At 42.4% G+C, this 18699-nt stretch overlaps 1 protein-coding gene across 2 annotated transcripts in view; it reads right to left on the bottom strand.

The window, feature by feature from the left end:
• Nucleotides 1-18699, bottom strand: part of nectin3a (nectin cell adhesion molecule 3a) — a 35219-nt gene that overhangs the window by 9795 nt on the left and 6725 nt on the right. The window contains exon 2 of one of the 2 annotated variants that reach the window (XM_085371230.1): nt 2980-3330. In XM_085371230.1, coding sequence (XP_085227356.1) covers nt 2980-3330 — 351 coding nt within the window. The remainder of the gene's footprint in view (nt 1-2979; nt 3331-18699) is intronic. The other variant, XM_085371231.1, reaches the window with a different exon arrangement.

Raw genomic sequence — 18699 nt, 5'->3', positions numbered from 1 at the left:
TTTGTCTTATTCTAATCTATCACAAAATAAACATATCACAAACCATTGCCTTATTCTTTGTCCCGCAGTGCACAATCTGAACCGTCTCCCCCCTAGCTGCCTCTTTTAAATGAAGACTAACAGCTGTTCCACTTACTACAGTGGTGACAGTTTTAAAGGTGGTGCACGGGGGCAAGCGCTGCAAGGCGAGACCATCATCTTTAAGACACCTCAGACAGGCAGGAGTTCCAACAACAAATTCAAATAACTACCGGCACCGCCTTTTTCCAAAAATAACCTGGCGTCTCCTGTCCCGGGGTGGGGACGCTGCTCTTAGTCCTCTACCTCACATTATTCACTCCCTCCTCCCTGCCCCTCCTTGCAGGCCTCTGACTATAAACAGTAGCAGCTCTGTGTTCGGACGCGAGCTGGCTGAAGCATCAGAATACCTAAATCAGTCAGGGGTGTTAATTTGAAGTTGCTGTCAAAAAGGGAGGGGGACGCTTTGGATGAGTTGAAATCTGTTGGGGGAAAGGGTAACGATTTCCCTTCAGCAATCTGGCTGCTCTGGCCCTTTCCTGTCCACAAATGCAGACTAAACGCTGAGTGGAAAGCTCTATAAAGAAAAGGTTTAAAAGCATGGTCAATGGCCATGCACTTAAACACTGGAACATTTTTACGGTAAAATCTAGCATAAAAAAATAATAATTAGAAATATTAACTGTTTGAAGCAGTAGTTCGGGTATGGCAACAGACTGGAAAAAGCCATCTCTTTGCTGGGCTCTTTTCTCAAGAACAGAGTTGCAATTTGGGCCATATGAACAGTCAGAGGAGCTTAAACCTCTAAAGAGTTATCAGCAGGACCATTTATTAGTACACACTTACATCTTGCCAGTAATTTAGTGTGTTTTGTTTAAAAGACAGCCAATTATTTTTTCAGTAGTTTTCCTTTTGCCCTGCAAGTATCTGAAAACAATGGGTCATGTGTCAAAATTTCCTCCTTTGGTTCTTTCCGATTGTTTAATGTCGAGGACTTTTGGCTCACATAGCAAAGAACATTTCCTGTTGAACTGTTCCTTAAAAGCTTTGGCCCTTTTTATGAGTTGCTGTTGACACAAAGATAAAATGAAAGAACGTGAGAAAGCTAATACAATTATTGAGATTGTGCCTCACAGTACTGATACTATTCATAGCAAGTTTTGCATCACGATTGTGTGAGGTTTGAAATTAACCTGACGTCTCTTGCACCTGTTGATCATTATGAAGTTTGTCGTGACTTTGGTGCATTATTCATGGGCTTGAAAGTATCATTGATTTACTTTAGTCCACTTGAAAGGAACGAAAACGCAGTCGTCTGTCTTCGCATAAACCTCAGAGTATAAACAGGAATCAAAACTGGGAATCTTAAGTTAACTTACAAACTGAAGCTGAAACTAAAACAACTTTGATTTACACTGGAAAACCAATATTATGTACACAATCGTATGCTGGATTAACCATGACGTTTTCTCCAGAAACCTTTGTTTTATTCAGAAATTCTTGTTTGCTGTGGTTGTTGTTCACATTGGACTTGTGACAGTGGGGCTGCATGATCAAAAGAGTGGCGGAGGAAACTGTAAAAGTCACCTCTAAACAAAGCAGAGATGAGGAAGGCACTCCTCTCTGAACCTGCTGACATTTGGTGTTGTAATCGTGATGTGCCTTCTCACAGAGAAATACCCTGTGAGATAATCTACATTCCACTTGACATGTATCATACTGCAAAGAATATACACCACACCCTAATTACATCTGAAATGTAAAGTAGGACTAAGGATGTGCTTTTGTGTTTGAGTGTGGATATATGCATCCATATAAGACCCACCCACCCCCCCAAAAAACAAAAACAAAATATGCAAGAAGGTGTTCAGGGAAGACAGAAAGCTGTAACTGAACCCTGTGAGGTTCTAGACACCGTGGCTGTCACAGCAGCACTTAATGTACCGCTCATTAGACATCAGAGTCTCCTTCAGTCTCTGGAGGATGATGAGAACCTGCTGCTGCCTACACTGCAATCTCCTCCTCTCAGCAACGGCACCAATTTAGGGCTTGAAACATACGCTGACCACAGGGAAAGTTCAGTGTTTCTGCTCCTCTGGAAAGTGAGGCTACAGTGAGAAACTTCTATGTAAAGGAACGTATGCTGCTTTCAATGTATGCTTTGTGTTTGGATAAAATAAGAACATACTAATGGGAAAACCCATTAAAATATAATACGGCTTTGTTTTGTTTATTTTATTTGGAAGCTCAGAAGGGATCCACAGGTAGTTTTCATTTTTAGTTTAGTGACCTGGCAAATAACCTTGCTTTGATTATCACTTAAGGACATAATGGACAAATGGTTAAAGGAGAGAAAACTATCAACAATCGTCACAGCCTTGAGGGAAAGAGGTGCAGACTGTAGTTGTAATCCAGCTTAGCAAAACGCAACTAAATGTCATGAGAGTCACCCTGTGTCACACCCTACAATTAAACTGTTGTTGCAAGCAACTAAGTTGCATTGAGCTGGGACACTCTGAACTTGCTGCATTATATTTATGTGCTTGCTGAATGAGAAGGTTTCCGTTTTGTGTCTTGCATGTAGGGCCTAAGTGACTTTACAGAGGATGCCATGGAAACTCTGTGAAACGTTTGGATATAATGTTGTGAATATAAAAACAGTTACATTGGCTTTTCTTTTAAAGTAACAGTGGGGGAGGGAGATAGGTGGGACCACACCAAAGCAGCCTTTATGCAGCTTCAGATTCCTGCAGGGATTTAAATGTACATGGCATGTGTCCAGGCTGTAATTTAAACGTTAGGTTGCTTCAGGGAGCCGCTGTTTCCTCCAGGGCAGACACTGAGTGCTCACCTAGGCTTTGCTAAATCACAACAAACAATGACCTTCATTAAAAAGTGAGATTTAAGGACAATATGAAGAACCACTCAGTGAGTAAGTGAAGTGAGGAAGCAGTACTTTACCTAAAACATTAACATGGGTGGATGCTTGTGTATTGCCCAAAGGAAATGTAGCCACTTTGCAGGTGTAGGACCCGATATCCGTAAAGTCAACTCCTTCAAGGGTAATGGTGGCATCTCGTATTGAAGGGGAAACAAATGAGATACGTTTTTCATATTGTGAAGAATATGAGGTTCCAAACTCGGGATTAAATACCGCCAGGGTAATAGTGCCTGAAGGAAGACGACGCTCCCAGGAGCTCTGCGTGAAGCTGAGGCTGGGACCCACTTCTATTCGGCAGCCCAGTGTGATGTTCTTTCCCAGCACTGCATTCACTTTTTCAGGAACAACTACCTGGTTACTGCTCACACCTGCTGAGAGAAAAAACAGAGTTGGGATTCAGAAATACAAAAGACAGAGTTTCAGCTTATAATTAAAATGGGAAAAATGAATTTCTCATGACAATGTCACTTCATTGGATTAAGAGATTTTTTTTTAATTCTCTGGTGTGTAGCAGTGGAAGAAAATTGTCTGGGAAGTCACATAGATTCAATTTGCGTCTCCTCATCCAGTTTTTCAGTTGTAACAACACTGATATAGATGTACTATCACCACCAGACGATATTAAATTTGAAAAACAGTAGCTGAGATGAGCTAATTCAGGAAGATTTTTTTCTGGAGGATTGTGTCAACTCTCGGAAACAGAACATCAGCATATACTCACAAGGCATGTGGTATCTAACTGCACTACAACACATTTTTTCCCCCACTTATGTGAGATGTTGGACCAATTTTCTAATGTTAGCAGTGTGCACCAAACATAATGGAGCAATATATCAGAACATTCTGAGTAGTTTTCCCAAGGTTACACTAACAGCCATTTGTTTCATTCATGTTTCTTCCTGTGGTTGAAAAGCAGAACAAATATCTTCTGGGTTCTGGGTTGCTCTTAACAAGCAACACACTCTCACCACAGGACACTCAGCCTGTCCCTTTTGCTAATTATCAGAGTACCTTTTAAACAAGCAAGAAAACAATTTACTGGAAGGAGATGAAACAAAGCAAGCCAGAGGATGGCTTCATTGCCTATTTTTATGAGGCCCTTAATTTGAATTAAGGCCCACCACAGTTTTTTTTTTAAATGCAACCCGTAAACTTGGCTTTGAACATTAATGACCATCTGAATACTGTAGACAGAAAAACGAATACAGTACCACAGCAAAAAGTTACAGTTTGGTGAAATGAATGGTTGTGTCTTCACATTTGTATCATATCTGTATGTGTCAAAAGATTTATCTTGAAAAAAAGATAGATTTGACAACCTTTTAACACATATGAGGACCAATATCTATTAAAAGAGGCGTATGCTAGGATTAGCCTAGTTGTACATCACAAACCAACCATAAGTGTGTGACCACTGCCTTATGCTGATGACACCATTGTGTTTCTTACAAAATAATAGACACAAACTTTACAACAAAAAACTAACAATATACTATTTATAAGCTACATAAAAATAACCTAAACAAATAAGTTTTACAGAAGGAGCTTTCTCTGCATTTGTCTGTAATTGGTGTTACTAATAGTATGTAGTTACTGCATCTGCAAGAGTGATAGAGTTCACCAGGCTCTAGTTAACGGTAATTTCAGAAATTGGTGGGCACGAGGCTCGTTGTGTGTCACAATGAGCCTCGTGCCCACCAATATTTTCTGTCATTTTCTGTAAACACGCCTTAATCAGAAAATGACATAATCAGCACTACTTAACACTCAGCTAAGTTTCATTTGCAGCTCAGCAGGCAAATGATAGGAGTCAAAAGTTTGGCACATTGTATACAAGCGTTTTACTGATGGGTGCCCCACACATTGTGCATTGTGCATGGATGGATAATGATAATACAATGGGTGCATGCAAGAATACTATGCTGCCCCAAAGAAGAACATCAGCCTATGGAGTACAGAGTACATGTGCCAACCCTACTGTGTACAGAACTAAGAACCAAAACAAAGAAATCCTCTTTCTCCTTTTTGAATTGATCAAACCATGACACCAACAATCAGAACTGGATATTTTTATTGCCAAAGATTCTCATCCCTATCACTTTACAGATCACTGCTGACAGGCATGCGGCTGTGTTTAAACAAAACAAACAAAAACATCTAGTTTGGTGGGAATGAATGCTGTATCTTGGAAAGGTAACCTGAAATAAGTCTTAAATTGCAGGTTTCTGGCTAGTGCTCTAAATGGAAAAAAATCCTTCCTGGTTTTTTTTTTTTCTAGAACAATCTCACCAATGAGTGATTGATTGACGCACGTTTACTCATTTTTCAGAGTCGTACAAAGACTTACAGCCCTGCTTCAGGTTGAAAAGCAGAATACATCCACCTTAAACTTTGTGAAAAAGTTGCATACATCAAACATAAAAAGGTGATTTTATTCAAAATAATCAAACAGTATTTCTTGGGTTTCTTGACATGCTTGCAGAGTAAGTTATATTTGGGAGCCATAAAGTTCCACTTTGTCCGTTGTCTCGGATGTGTATGGAGTAAAGCTTATAAAAGTGGTCCACTGGCTGGTATTTTGAGTTGCTGGCATGAATGTGAGCGGTAAGCCACAGCAATGCTATCTTGGTTTCTGAGGAATACAGCCAATGAGGCTGAGGCTCCCCGTGCTCCATTACGTCCCCTGTAATTTCAGTGACTACACACATACACACACGGACAAACAGACACTGAGTTTCTCTCTTCCAAAATAAGAAATAAGTGTGTGAACATGTGTGCGAGTCGGGCATATACTTTGAATGGCTGCTCAGTCTTAAATGTATGTTGCATTGTGTTGTGAAGGTTCGTGCTGTACTGTCACATTTGGGCTTTCCTGAGTTTTTTTCTTCTTCCTCACACACATTTTCAAACCTTTCTGTGTGTGCAGACTGACCCAATACAGCTCTGCACTGCATCTAAACTTTTAACCTGAATTGTTTAGTCCAGGTGGCCTTATTTGCCATCTGCCTGAAAATGACATTTGGAAAAGTCACTCTGGGTCATTACTTCATTTCCCCACAAAAAAATTTCCCCTATAATGTGCTTTGCAGTGCATTTGTTGCCCTGTGTTTGCATTATTTCTATAGGAGTCCTCTGGATGCACTGGTGTGGGGGAGAATCAGGGTCAGAGCCACATTCTCCACTCCACAGTCATCTGAGCCATCACAACAGCTGTTTTCTTTTTTGTCACCTTACTAGTGCAACTCATTTGTTTGGCTTGACGAAAGAAAAAAAGACAAATGCTTGACAGAGAGATCAAGACCTACAACGTATCTATGACAGAAACAAGAATGTAGATGGCAGGCTGATAAAACCCCCTCCTGCAGCACACTTACATACTTGGCATGCGTGACATTGTACTGATGTATGCAGACACGTGTCTCTAACCCAACTTCTCTTCAACATGCTCCACATTCTGCTGCTACCTGACACGACACCCCAACTGCTACTGTAGGTAGTTTATCTGACTCGTGTCAGTTTTCAGGCCAGTCAAAGCACACAAAGAAACTAAACTCCATCTATGCCATGCTCTGTTTGTTTTGCAGTAGGCATTTGAAAATAAGAGGGAACGGGGTGGTGGTGGCAGTGCGTGTGTGGGGGAGGTGTTTAAAGAGGACTCCACCCTTACCATTAGGGGAGTAGAGACAGATGGCCTCTGCATGGGATACCTACAGCCAGGAGGAGAGTGGGGAAACTTGGCACTGCTAGCTGCAACCATGAAAAACACAACCAATGCTCACAAACTAGAGCGCTGTGATAAATTGTCTAAAATACGGCAGGCAACTAAATGTAAGCAATGTGTTAAAAAACAGTGTTATACAGTTTAAATCAAGAAAATAGAACGCAGAGCTGAGGCACAGCTCAGATGTGTCACTAAGTTTATTATTGGTTATCCATCTAAAAAGTACGGCTTATGAAATAAACATACAAACAAAACTTATCATGCCGTCCAACTTTATATGTTGTCACTGTTTTTGACGCTTTATAATCTAGTTGGTTCAGTTTAAATGTGACACCTTAGCCTGCAGATCACGAAGACCTGCAAAACCTAACTTGGCCAAAGAGAAACAGGCTGCACTTTTGCCCCCTTTTCTCTTCAGAAACCCGAGGAAAGAATGAACTCATGGGAAGAGTACGCTTGCTCTTTGAAGAAATGCCTCATATTTGTTTCTTTCCCTGCTGACATCACTAATTGCGACAAGCTGCTCGGAAGACGCGATGGTAAATCAAAACCTTCCTTTTTGCCTGGCAACACTCAAACAGTCCAAGTCGGCCACTAGACGAGCCAAAATCTCCACCTATCAGAGACCCGACCCAGCTTCAGCCTTGACCTCCCCTGAGGAAGCAGTCTCATGGCTTGAGATCCTCCCAATGAACCCTGCAGTCCGTTTCAGAGCAGTGTGAAACAAGAGGGATCCACAGCCAGCAACATTCATGAGCAGCAACAAAACAGACAATATGTCAGGTTCATGTAGACAAACTCCATGCATAGATTATCGTGTCAAACAGCACTCATGAGGAACTGATCTGAAGACCTCACAGGAGAAGAATGCAGACATAGGATCTGTGCAAGAGGGAGTGTGGTTTAAGACTAAAAGCAAGAGGAAACTGAGTTAAGCAGAGAATGAATACAACACAAAGCAAGAAAATAGGACAGCTATTCAGTAGAAGTTCAGCAGTGAAAACAGAAGAGTGAACAAACATCCTGATCTATGTCAGGTCATGAAAATGAATCTGAGCTGGGTCATTTTAACTTTTGACATGAGCTGATACCGGGTTTCTCTAAGTTGACATCTCACACTTATGATACTGATAAAGTAATGTTAGGCTGGCCTCCCCATTGCTTATTTTTAAAAATACTTTTTATTCCCTGGCTTACATCCTGGAGTGAGAGCTTAGATATTTAGTCTGTTCGCCTTGTAATCGGAAGGTTGCTGGTTCGAGCCCCGGCTTGGACAGTCTCGGTTGTTGTGTCCTTGGGCAAGACACTTCACCCGTTGCCTGCTGGTGGTGGTCAGAGGGCCTGGTGGCGCTAGTGTCCGGCAGCCTTTCCTCTGTCAGTGCGCCCCAGGGTGGCTGTGGCTGCAATGTAGCTTGCCATCACCAGTGTGTGAATGGGTGGATGACTGGATGTGTAAAGCGCTTTGGGGTCCTTAGGGGCTAGTAAAAGCACTATACAAATACAGGCCATTTACCATGTATTTTTCGCAATCCTGTAAATATATTTACTCTTGTGAGCTGGCATGTATATGAGTGTATATCTTATTTTATTGTTCATGTCCTGTACTTTGGTCAATGTTGTTGTTTTAAATGTGCTTTGTTTATTGTATTTAACCTTTATTTATACAGGTGGTTTTATTAAAACCTAATGTTTCATTTACAACAGAGCCCTGTTTCAATATGTTTGTACATATTGCAATTACAACAATAAAAGAAACAATAACATGGCTAAAAATTGTCTAATGTTTACATAGTTTATAAACATAAAGGAACATGACAAAATTCAACAAGTTCACATAATTGATCAAACCTGCAGTTTTATATACAGTCCAAAGACTGCGCATAAAAGATGGATGTTGCCATCTTAATTTTTATAAGACACAAGGCAATCTCAAGTTGAGCCTTTCCATCCTCACTTATGTGGTTTTTTGAAAGTGAACACAACTGGTAATGTGGAGATCTGACTGAAACAAAGTTACACAGTGGGCCTTCTTTTATCCTCCTTTTTGACTCCAATGGAGATCATGAAATACAAAATTCAGTAAGCCTTGAAAGTAGTTACTGAGGTCATTAACTCATCAGGAAAATATTTACTGAGGTCAGAGAGCAAGGAAGCTGAGTGCAGGTTTGTGCTGAGTTGCCTACTGTTGCTTGCTCCTTGCCATTTGTAACATTTTCAGCTAAATTTAGGGATTCGGTCATTTTTGTGTTCTGTTTGTTGTGTTCTGTTTTTAATTAATATTTAACAAGCATCAAACTTTAAGGCATGTTTAGAACTACATATGAAACATCCATCCATCCATCGTCATCCGCTTTATCCGAGGCCGGGTCGCGGGGGCAGCAGCCTAAGCAAAGAGGCCCAGACCTCCTTCTCCCCAGCCACCTCCTCCAGCTTATCCGGGGGAATACCAAGGCGTTCCCAGGCCAGCCGAGAGATATAATCTCTCCAGCGTGTCCTGGGTCTGCCCCGGGGCCTCCTCCTGGTGGGACATGCCTGGAACACCTCACCCAGGAGGCGCCCAGGGGGCATCCTTGTCAGATGCCCGAACCACCTCAGCTGGCTCCTTTCGATGTGGAGGAGCAGCGGCTCTACTCTGAGCCCCTCCCGGATGGCCGAACCTCTCACCCTATCTCTAAGGGAGAGGCCAGCCACCCTTCGGAGGAAGCTCATTTCTGCCGCTTGTATCCGCGATCTCGTTCTTTCGGTCACTACCCACAGCTCGTGGCCATAGGTGAGGGTAGGGACGTAGATCGACCGGTAAATTGAGAGCTTCGCTTTTACACTCAGCTCCCTCTTCACCACGACGGACCGGTGCAGCGTCCGCATTACTGCAGCTGCAGCCCCAATCCGTCTGTCGATCTCCGGCTCCCTTCTCCCATCACTCTCGAACAAGACCCCGAGATACTTGAACTCCTCCATTTGGGGCAGGAACTCATCCCCGACCCGAAGTGGGCACTCCACCCTTTTCCGGCTGAGAACCATGGCCTCAGATTTGGAGGTGCTGATCCTCATTCCCGCTGCTTCACACTCGGCTGCGAACCGTTCCAGTGCGAGCTGGAGGCCCTCACCCGATGAAGCCAACAGAACCACATCATCCGCAAAAATCAGAGATGAGATTCTGAGGCCACCAAAGCGAAAGCCCTCCGCCACTTGGCCTGTCGATACCTGTCGGCTGCCTCCGGAGTCCCACAGGCTAACCAAGCCCGATAGGACTCCTTCTTCAGCCTGGTGGCTCCCTTTACCTCTAGTGTCCACCATTTGGTTCGGGGATTACCACCACGGCAGGCACCAACCACCTTGCGGCCGCAGCTCAATGCAGCAGCTTCGGCAATGGAGACGCTGAACATGGTCCATTCGGACTCAATGTCCCCAGTCTCCCTCGGAATGCTGTTGAAGCTCTGCCGGAGGTGTGCGTTGAAGATCTCGCGGACTGGGGCCTCTGCTAGACGTTCCCAGCACACCCTCACTACGTGTTTAGGTGCACCAGGTCTGTCCAGCGTCCTCCCCCGCCACCTGATCCAACTCACCACCAGGTGGTGATCAGTTGACAGCTCAGCCCCTCTCTTTACCCGAGTGTCCAGAACATATGGTCGCAGGTCTGGTGATACGATTACAAACTCGATCATCGACCTACGGCCTAGAGCGTCCTGGTGCCACGTGCACTTATGGACACTCTTATGTTCGAACAGGGTGTTCGTTATGGCCAAACTGTGATTAGCACAGAAGTCCAATAACAAAGCACCGCTCGGGTTCAGATCAGGGAGGCCGTTCCTCCCAATCACGCCCCTCCAGGTTTCGCTGTCGTTACCCACGTGAGCATTGAAGTCTCCCAGCAGGACAACAGAGTCTCCAGGTGGAGCACCTTCCAGCACCCCCCCCAGGGACTCTAAGAAGGCTGGGTACTCTGAACTGCCACTCGGCACATAAGCGCAGATGACAGTCAGGACCCGTTCCCCGACCCTAAGGCGCAGGGAACAAACCCTCTCGTCCACCGGGAAAAACCCCAACTTACCGGCAGCAAGCCGAGGGGATATTAGAATACCCACCCCAGCCCGCCGCCTCTCACCAGGGGCAACTCCAGACTGAGACAGAGTCCAGCCCCTCTCCAGGAGACTGGTTCCAGAGCCCAAGCCATGCGTAGAGGTGAGCCCGACTATATCTAGCCGGTACCTCTCAACCTCACGCACTAACTCAGGCTCCTTCCCCACCAGAGAGGTGACATTCCATGTCCCTATTGCCAGTCTTGGCAGCCGGGGGTCAGTCCGCCAGGGCCTCCGCTCCTGGCCGCCACCCGGCACACAATGCACCCGACCCCTATGGCGCCTCCTGCGGGTGGTGGGCCTGCGGGAGGATGGGCCCATGTCTCCTCTTCGGGCTGTGCCCAGCCGGGCCCCATGGGCTAAGGCCCAGCCACCAGACGCTCGGGCACCCTCGCCGGGCCTGGCTCCAGGGCGGGGCCCCGGTAACCCTATCCCGGGCAGGGTAAACTGTTCCCTCGATATCCTTTTCATAAGGGTCTTCTGAATCGCTCTTTGTCTGGTCCCTCACCCAGGACCAATTTGCCATGAGAGACCCTACCAGGGGACAAAAGCCCCCAGACAACATAGCCCCTGGGATCCCTGGGACAAACCCCTCCACCACGATAAGGTAGCGATTCAAGGAGGAGCATATGAAACATGTCAATGGAAAACCCTCAGAATACCAGGTCTAAGAAAAAATCTTATCGAACAAATCAGTTTGGCTTATAAATGAAAATATGTCTGTGAACCTGACTACACTCTAATAACATCACAGTAGATATCTGAAGCTGTTCTGAACGAAGTGGGAAAAATGATCATTCTGAAGGTAAAGGTTATCCCTGTCATGCTCCTCTCCAGTTTGTTAGCCTACAGCTTGCTCCCTTTCCTGGTTCAGTGATTTTTAAGTGAGTGTAGGAGGTAGGTGGGTTGAAGGGCAGTGTTTCATTACCGTTTAATGAGTGCAGTAATTTATACTCCTTACAGACACTCTCTCCCTCTCGTATAAGCCAACAGAACCATTGGCCTACTATTAAAACTTCCTTCTGATGATCAAGGTCACATTGTAAAAATGTTCATTAACATTCATTTGATAATTTCATTTGCACACACTGCCAATATCACACAAAAAGCAGGTCAGAATATAATTCAGAAAATAATTATCCGCTAATATTTAAGTGGACATGGGAATTGTTTTCGCAGACATTGTACCAGGTCCTCTATTTGAGAGACATCTATGACTTTAAACACCGCTAATATAATAAAGTGAACTGGCAGTGCAGAACCACTTAGTATTGTTAGCTTCTAAAGTAGTAGCAAGGAAAAATAAATCATTAGACAATGCCTATATGCCAAACACAGGCCCCCACATCTTTTCTTCATTCTTGCGGCACCTATAACTCTTCCTTAATCAGTTAGAAACAGGATCGGCCAAGTGGCGCATTGGTGAATAGTATGCTTTTATTGTTAGAAATATTTGTGCAGTGTGAACCCCCCCTCTTCCTTCCTTCCGAGTATTATATCCTGTGAGGGTGTGAGTTTTTTTCAGGGGTCTAATTCATGACATAGACAAATACAGGCTGACAGGCCTTTAAAAAAGGGGCAGGTCAGGCCTCTTTCACATGTCACTGTCCTCTTAAAAACCTCTTTCTCTTTGCTCCCCCATAGCAATGCAGACTTGTGTGTCCTTCACATCTGAGTCACATTTGATTAAAGATCGGAGCTTAAAAGAAAAAAGATCAATAATGTAGGCATACAGAGTGTCATGACAGAAAGCAAACTCTCATCAGAGTCAACTATAGCTGTGCCGTAGGACCTGTGAAGGGCATTGTGTTGCTTGGTACATAGTGGAAGATAAACATTCCTACAGTGTCCTGTCCTACTGTGTGGGATTTGTTATTGTTTGCTGTGGGGGTTTGCGGTACTTTAGTATGTGCGTGCAAATTTGCTAGATGACCCAAAGATGGGTGGAAATGTTATTTTTCCATGCATGTGGAAAAGAACAGAGAAGGCTATTTACAAAAGTCACAGCTGATCTAAGAAGGCAAAAAAGACATGTGAGTTAAATTAGAAAAAAAAATGCTTTCCATTTAAACCGGTCTATATTTTTATACAACTTCAGTACATTTAACAAATCCTTTGTCAGTTAAAGACCTTTAAAGTACAATGGCATGGGTCACAACTTTGCACTTTTTAATTTGTGTTATTTTCTTCCAATATTTTTGCCACCAAATCAATTTTCACCCAATCCATATGTCACAATCTGAAGTAAAATCTTGTTTTAGTTGTCTGTGATTTTCTCTACAACCAACTTCCAGAAACCTGCCTCAATAGCATGGGATACAACATAGTTTCACTGCAAAACTACACCAATCTAATACCTACGATGCAGAGAAACATAAACATGTTTTATCTACTTTCAGATTAGATAAAATCTGTTCATTTAGTATAAATTATCTGATTCTGGGGGGATCAGATGGAATTTCTTCCCAGATTAAAATGATTTGGCATGGGATGAGGCATAAAGAAGAAGACGAAGAAGAATATGCCTTTGTGCTGTGAGAATAAGCAACTTAATTTTGAAGGTCTCTTTTTTTAAAATAGAGAGGCAACAATTTGAGAATTTCTTAATTAGAGCTTAAGTGTATGAAATCCCTGACAAGTAAGTGCTAACATAGACCACTCTCACTATACAACACAGTGACGAAAATTACACTTAGGCTGCAGGTCATCTCTTTCCAAATGGATTACTCAATAGATTAGAAAGATAATTTGAAAAGAAATAATACCTTCTGGAATCTGGTAAATTTTTAGGGGAGTTGAGTAATTGGATGTAATGAACATATCATTACATCTTTAAAAAAAACATTATTCAAGTGAATATATTTAGACTTCAAGAAAGGGAAAAGGTGCATCTTGCTTGAGATCAAGTTGGAATGTATTTGGCCGATGACTTGACCAAAATGAGTTTGACACGTCCTGTATAAACATTTCACAGCAATCCATTGCTTTAGTAACTGTTGACTTGTCTGGGCAGACATTGCACCAGTGAAGTGTCTACAAAACAACAAGGTGCGCTTCATGGGTGGCTTAGTATCCGATTAACTAATCCCAGTAAATCATTCACAGCATTTGTTAAAATCCCAAACAGGCCAAGCAAGGACAGTATACTATGGCTACAAGAATAACCCTCCACTCCAGGCTCTGTGCTAATAAAAGAAGTTGGGTGAAAACAACAGCCTCCTAAACTATGTTAACCTTGCAATGACCTTAGAGGCACACTTTGTTTTTAGGTACCTGCTGTTGCCTCCACATTTACATGTCATTATTCCCTTAAAATTACTGTAATTTCCTGATGAAGAAATTAGGACAGAAATAGATCCCGCCCTTGTTGGGTGGTGCTGAGGGCTTTACAGCGAAGAAAAAATGAGTTCTCTACTGATCACAGACTCCACTGCCTTTCGCTGAGTCTAAATGGGCTACTGTACTTTCATTAAGCCAATCAAACATAATGGAAACATACTTTCCCACAGCCCCCAGAGGGAATTACAATGTTTTGCTTTCAAATGATTCTCATGATTGTCTAATTCTGGATTTCTTGCATGATGCCAATTTCTGCTAACAAACAGTATTTAAAATTATCATCTCCAAGGCCTATGAATGTCAAAAACAATGCTACTCCGTGGACATCATCTGTGTATATACAAAGAGCTGTGTTCATTAACTCCAACAAAGATGGAACAATAATGTGGCTGGATATGAAAAAATACTCAATTATGCCATTTTATCTTCTAATCAGCTAAACACTTAACTTGAATGTTGATTACAAGCATATTTAAATACATTTGTGGTCATGCTAATAAGCTTAAATATTGATATGAAATGAATGAAAAGCAGAAGAAAGTGACTCTAAGTTGCTTGGACTACAAAAGTACTTGATCAACTTCATACTTTCTTTTACTTTACAATTAGTCATTGGTGAGCCACACCAAACCACAACCTTGAAGCACATACAACATAAGCACAATGTCAAGATTATGACCAATGGCTGAGGGTGTGTACTGCAGTCATATTTTCTGTTGCAAAAAGTTCCCCAAATAATAATTTCACATTATGATATTAATTTAAATATGAGTATGAAGCAAAATACTTCATGCTGCAAAGTCAGCAGGCTAGAGTTGGCAAAATATTATACAGTTTTAATTCCAGTCAAATGCCCAGTACTAATACATTATGCCTGGTGTTGTTTGGACTAGAGAAGCTAATATGATCCCTTCTGATGGGATCTGAGTTTTTTAAAAACATGACCACGAAAATCCTGATACATTTTAGTATATTGTATAACCATGCTGGATAATTTATCAGATTATAGCTCCAACTATTACAGAGTCAAGCACAACCTTTCTTCTTTCGGTGATTTGCATTTGTCCTAACTTAAAGCTGTGATTATGCTTGATGCATTGGCCATTGCTCGTGTAAACTTTAACCTCAGCAAAGCCCCATGACCACTGGTGCTTAAAGCGTACTGGCCTCAGTATGCTTTTTCATCCCCAGTTTTCTTACGAACATATCATCTTTTTTCAACTGCTGCAGCATCTTCATCTAAGTTTCTATGCTGACATGTAATTGAATTGCTGGTAAAGACCAATCTGTTCCAAGCTGGATGTGCCGGCTGTGTGTCAGACAAAAAACAGTGCTGCTGCCAGTATTTCTGATATCACTCTTGGCATACGCCAAATTTCGCAAGGGCAACAAATGGGCATAAACTAAGTGTGAAAGCCAAAACACAGTCACAGTTTACCTTAACTTGAGCAATGACGGAAAGAGTCTTTGATCAACAAGATCTATCCAGGGCAAAAGTTGTAAAAGGTTTCTGAGGATGAACCTGCAGCTGCCTTTGTTTGGTGTTCAGTGGCATGCAACCAAGGTAACAGCTGGTTTTTGGCTTCAGCTCTTCACTGTCCCTGTGGCTACTGAGATGATCTCTCTTAAGGTGCACGAGTCCCGTGGCACAAGGACCTCTTGCTGTCCCTGCAAACACCCAGGTGGAGGCTATAGGCTCCGAGCCTATAGCCTAGCATAGGCTAGCATAGACCAGCAGTTAACCGAAGTGTTAAACAAACCAGATTTCAATTACTGATTAAAGTAATCCCCTTTATGATTTCTACCACAATCAAACAGACAAATCATACAAAATATTATCCAGACACCTGGAATAACTTAAAGACAGACTCAGATATCACTCAGATAGGCTTACACCTGTGGGTTTTAATTAGTGCAATTAGTATATTATGATTTCTATGCACGTATAGAGCAATATTGGCTGTTTTACAAAAGGGGGAGGAAGTAAAGCAAACCAGCAAAATCCTATCCTGTTTATATAAGTAGTAAGTAGTTTGGTCAGTGTGGCATTGCCCCAGCATTATCCTGCTAAGAGGAAGTTTGTTTTTCCGGCACACCCACTCACATACTCTCACCATTTTTCTGCAGCAGATTAAGGCGCTTCTCTCTATTCAGATGTGCCACCCACTTTCAACAGAGAGAACAAGGAGATAATATGTAGGTGTCTGGGTCACTCAGGTCTTTTGTTAAAACACAAAATGCAAAGCTGATTGAAGCTTGTATCCACAGGGACCTCAGAGAAACAGGCAAATGCATAAGTACGTTCTACACACTCTCCACATTCACCTGCATTTGTTCAAATCAAAAGAGATTCAAACTTTTAACAAATAGATTTAACAAATTTAGGTTACACAAGCTCACATGTACAAAACAAAGATTTCTGTTATTGCTTGCCTAACACATTTAGGATGTAGAGTATGTGCCTTGCTTTCTCAAAAATCTGATATTGTTCCACTCTTTTAAGACCTAAAAGGAACCGGTCTGTCCATTTGTTTTGTTGATTATTCTTTCCAAGGCAAAAACAACAACAACCATGAAGTTTCTCAGAGATTAGCACTGATTTATGACTCATCCCCTCAGTGACAGAGTAACTTAATGTGGGGAAAAAAAGTGTACAGATATGGTCCACTTCCCTTCATCAATATTAAAAAGTAATAAAACCTGCAGTCTGTTTGTTCTTCTTTGCTTCTGCTTTAATCAAGGTGGGGAAATGTATTCAGCTGAAAGGAAGAAGGGATCAGAAACTAAAACAGAAGCAGAGAGACTGAAGAATGGAGAAGGGGGCTGCATGGACATGGGTAGTGTAGCGGTGATTCTCAGGGGAACAGAACAATCTGTCTGAAAACCAGCAAGAGTACGGCTGTGCAGTATTGTGTTGAAGCTTTTACTGCAACAAATCTGCATTCTGGACCATGCTCAGAAAGACAAATTAGCAAAGTGTGAATTAGGAGACAGGTTTTCCTTCCCTGGGTTTGAGTGTCTGAAAACCTGGACCACAGTAGATAAAACAGTAACTGTGAAATCCAAAAAGTGTCACGGCATTGATTTTCTTAAAGACAAACAGGCTGTTTCAGATAAATGTTAAATTCCGCAGTCAGATGTTTAAACTACCCTTGGTAATGCAAGAAATAATTTAAGGCTGTCACTCATGAGAAAATATATTATTGTAAATAACGCATGCAGTGAACATTTCCTCACTTCTGGGTTTGGATCACAGTTCAACCGTAAACGGCAAGTGAACTGGTATTTATATATGACTTTTCTTTTTCCACATGTCTTTAAGTGCTTTTTACCCATCTCACACTCACACAGATATGGATGCAACTGGGGCCATTTGGAGCTCAGTACCTTGCCCAAGCACACATGAGGACAGGAGGAACAAGGAACTGAACCTTTCAACCTCCAATTAGCCAAATATTTCTGTGCTTTCACTGCTTAATTCAGGTGTATGTCAATGATTATCCCCACAAAAAAGAACCATACAATGAGAATCAGATGAAGGAGGGTAAATAAGGTCTTTGATAAAAGCCAGAATTGCGACTGACTGACGGAGGTGAAAACATCTTTCAATAAAATGTCTGTTTTCTTTCTCTGTGCATATCACATGTCTTATTACTAAATAAACATCATGCTAGAGAACTTAGAGCACACATGGGTAAAACATGGCTGGTGCTAAAAGGAAAACTAAACAACCTCTAAAAATAAACAAAAGATGGAGTTTGAGGAGAGAGTTTGAGCCTATGCACATGAAAGGAGGTGTACTCATGACTTCTTAAATATGTAAAAAAAAAAAAATCCCACTTTACATCCATCCATCCATCCATTCGCTTCCGCTTATCCTTTTCAGGGTCGCGGGGGGCGCTGGAGCCTATCCCAGCTGTCATAGGGCGAGAGGCAGGGTACACCCTGGACAGGTCGCCAGTCTGTCGCAGGGCCCCACTTTACATACCTTTTTAAAAAATAAATAAATAAATAAATAACTGAGGTCTCAGTCACACGGTTAATGATCCCCTTCCCTCCTGGAGTGTCAAGTAGTTTCTGGAGGTTGCTGGATCTTGCGCGATGAAATCAAGTACAAAGAGGGCACGTCACAAAAACCTCCTTGCAATCACGTTCATTACTAACGGGTTGCCACAGTAGTCTGTATAAAAGATCTGCAAACACTCTCAAAACTGCTCTCCAACTAGTAGCAAAACTGTGTACGATGCAAACTGGGAATAAAGAACAGTTACTTTCAAGAAAAAAAAAAATTGTCTTAACGCTGTGGCCAACACATTTTGTGAAACTTTCAAGTGCAGTATGTGTGTTAGAAGTCTTGACTGTAATTACCTACATAGGTAAAAATGTCACTCACTCAGGCACACAGTCAGAACACAACAGGAGATTATTTGATGCGGTTGAGCAGATGAGTAATATGAAGGTGCGCTTATTCTTATTCAATTTAATGCACCTTACTCACCATACTTTGTGGGCACGAGACCACGCTGCAGATAGCTTCCCCTCTACGACCAACACTGCCCAGTATTTGACTGGTGGGTGTTAATCTCCCACCTGGGTGGCAG

Source organism: Diplotaxodon limnothrissa, linkage group LG14 (genome assembly GCF_057381915.1).
Source record: "Diplotaxodon limnothrissa isolate DT_005_m linkage group LG14, D_limnothrissa_male_GT1.1, whole genome shotgun sequence".
NCBI classification, from domain to species: Eukaryota; Metazoa; Chordata; class Actinopteri; order Cichliformes; family Cichlidae; genus Diplotaxodon; species Diplotaxodon limnothrissa.
This window is presented reverse-complemented; position numbering and strand designations above follow the sequence as displayed.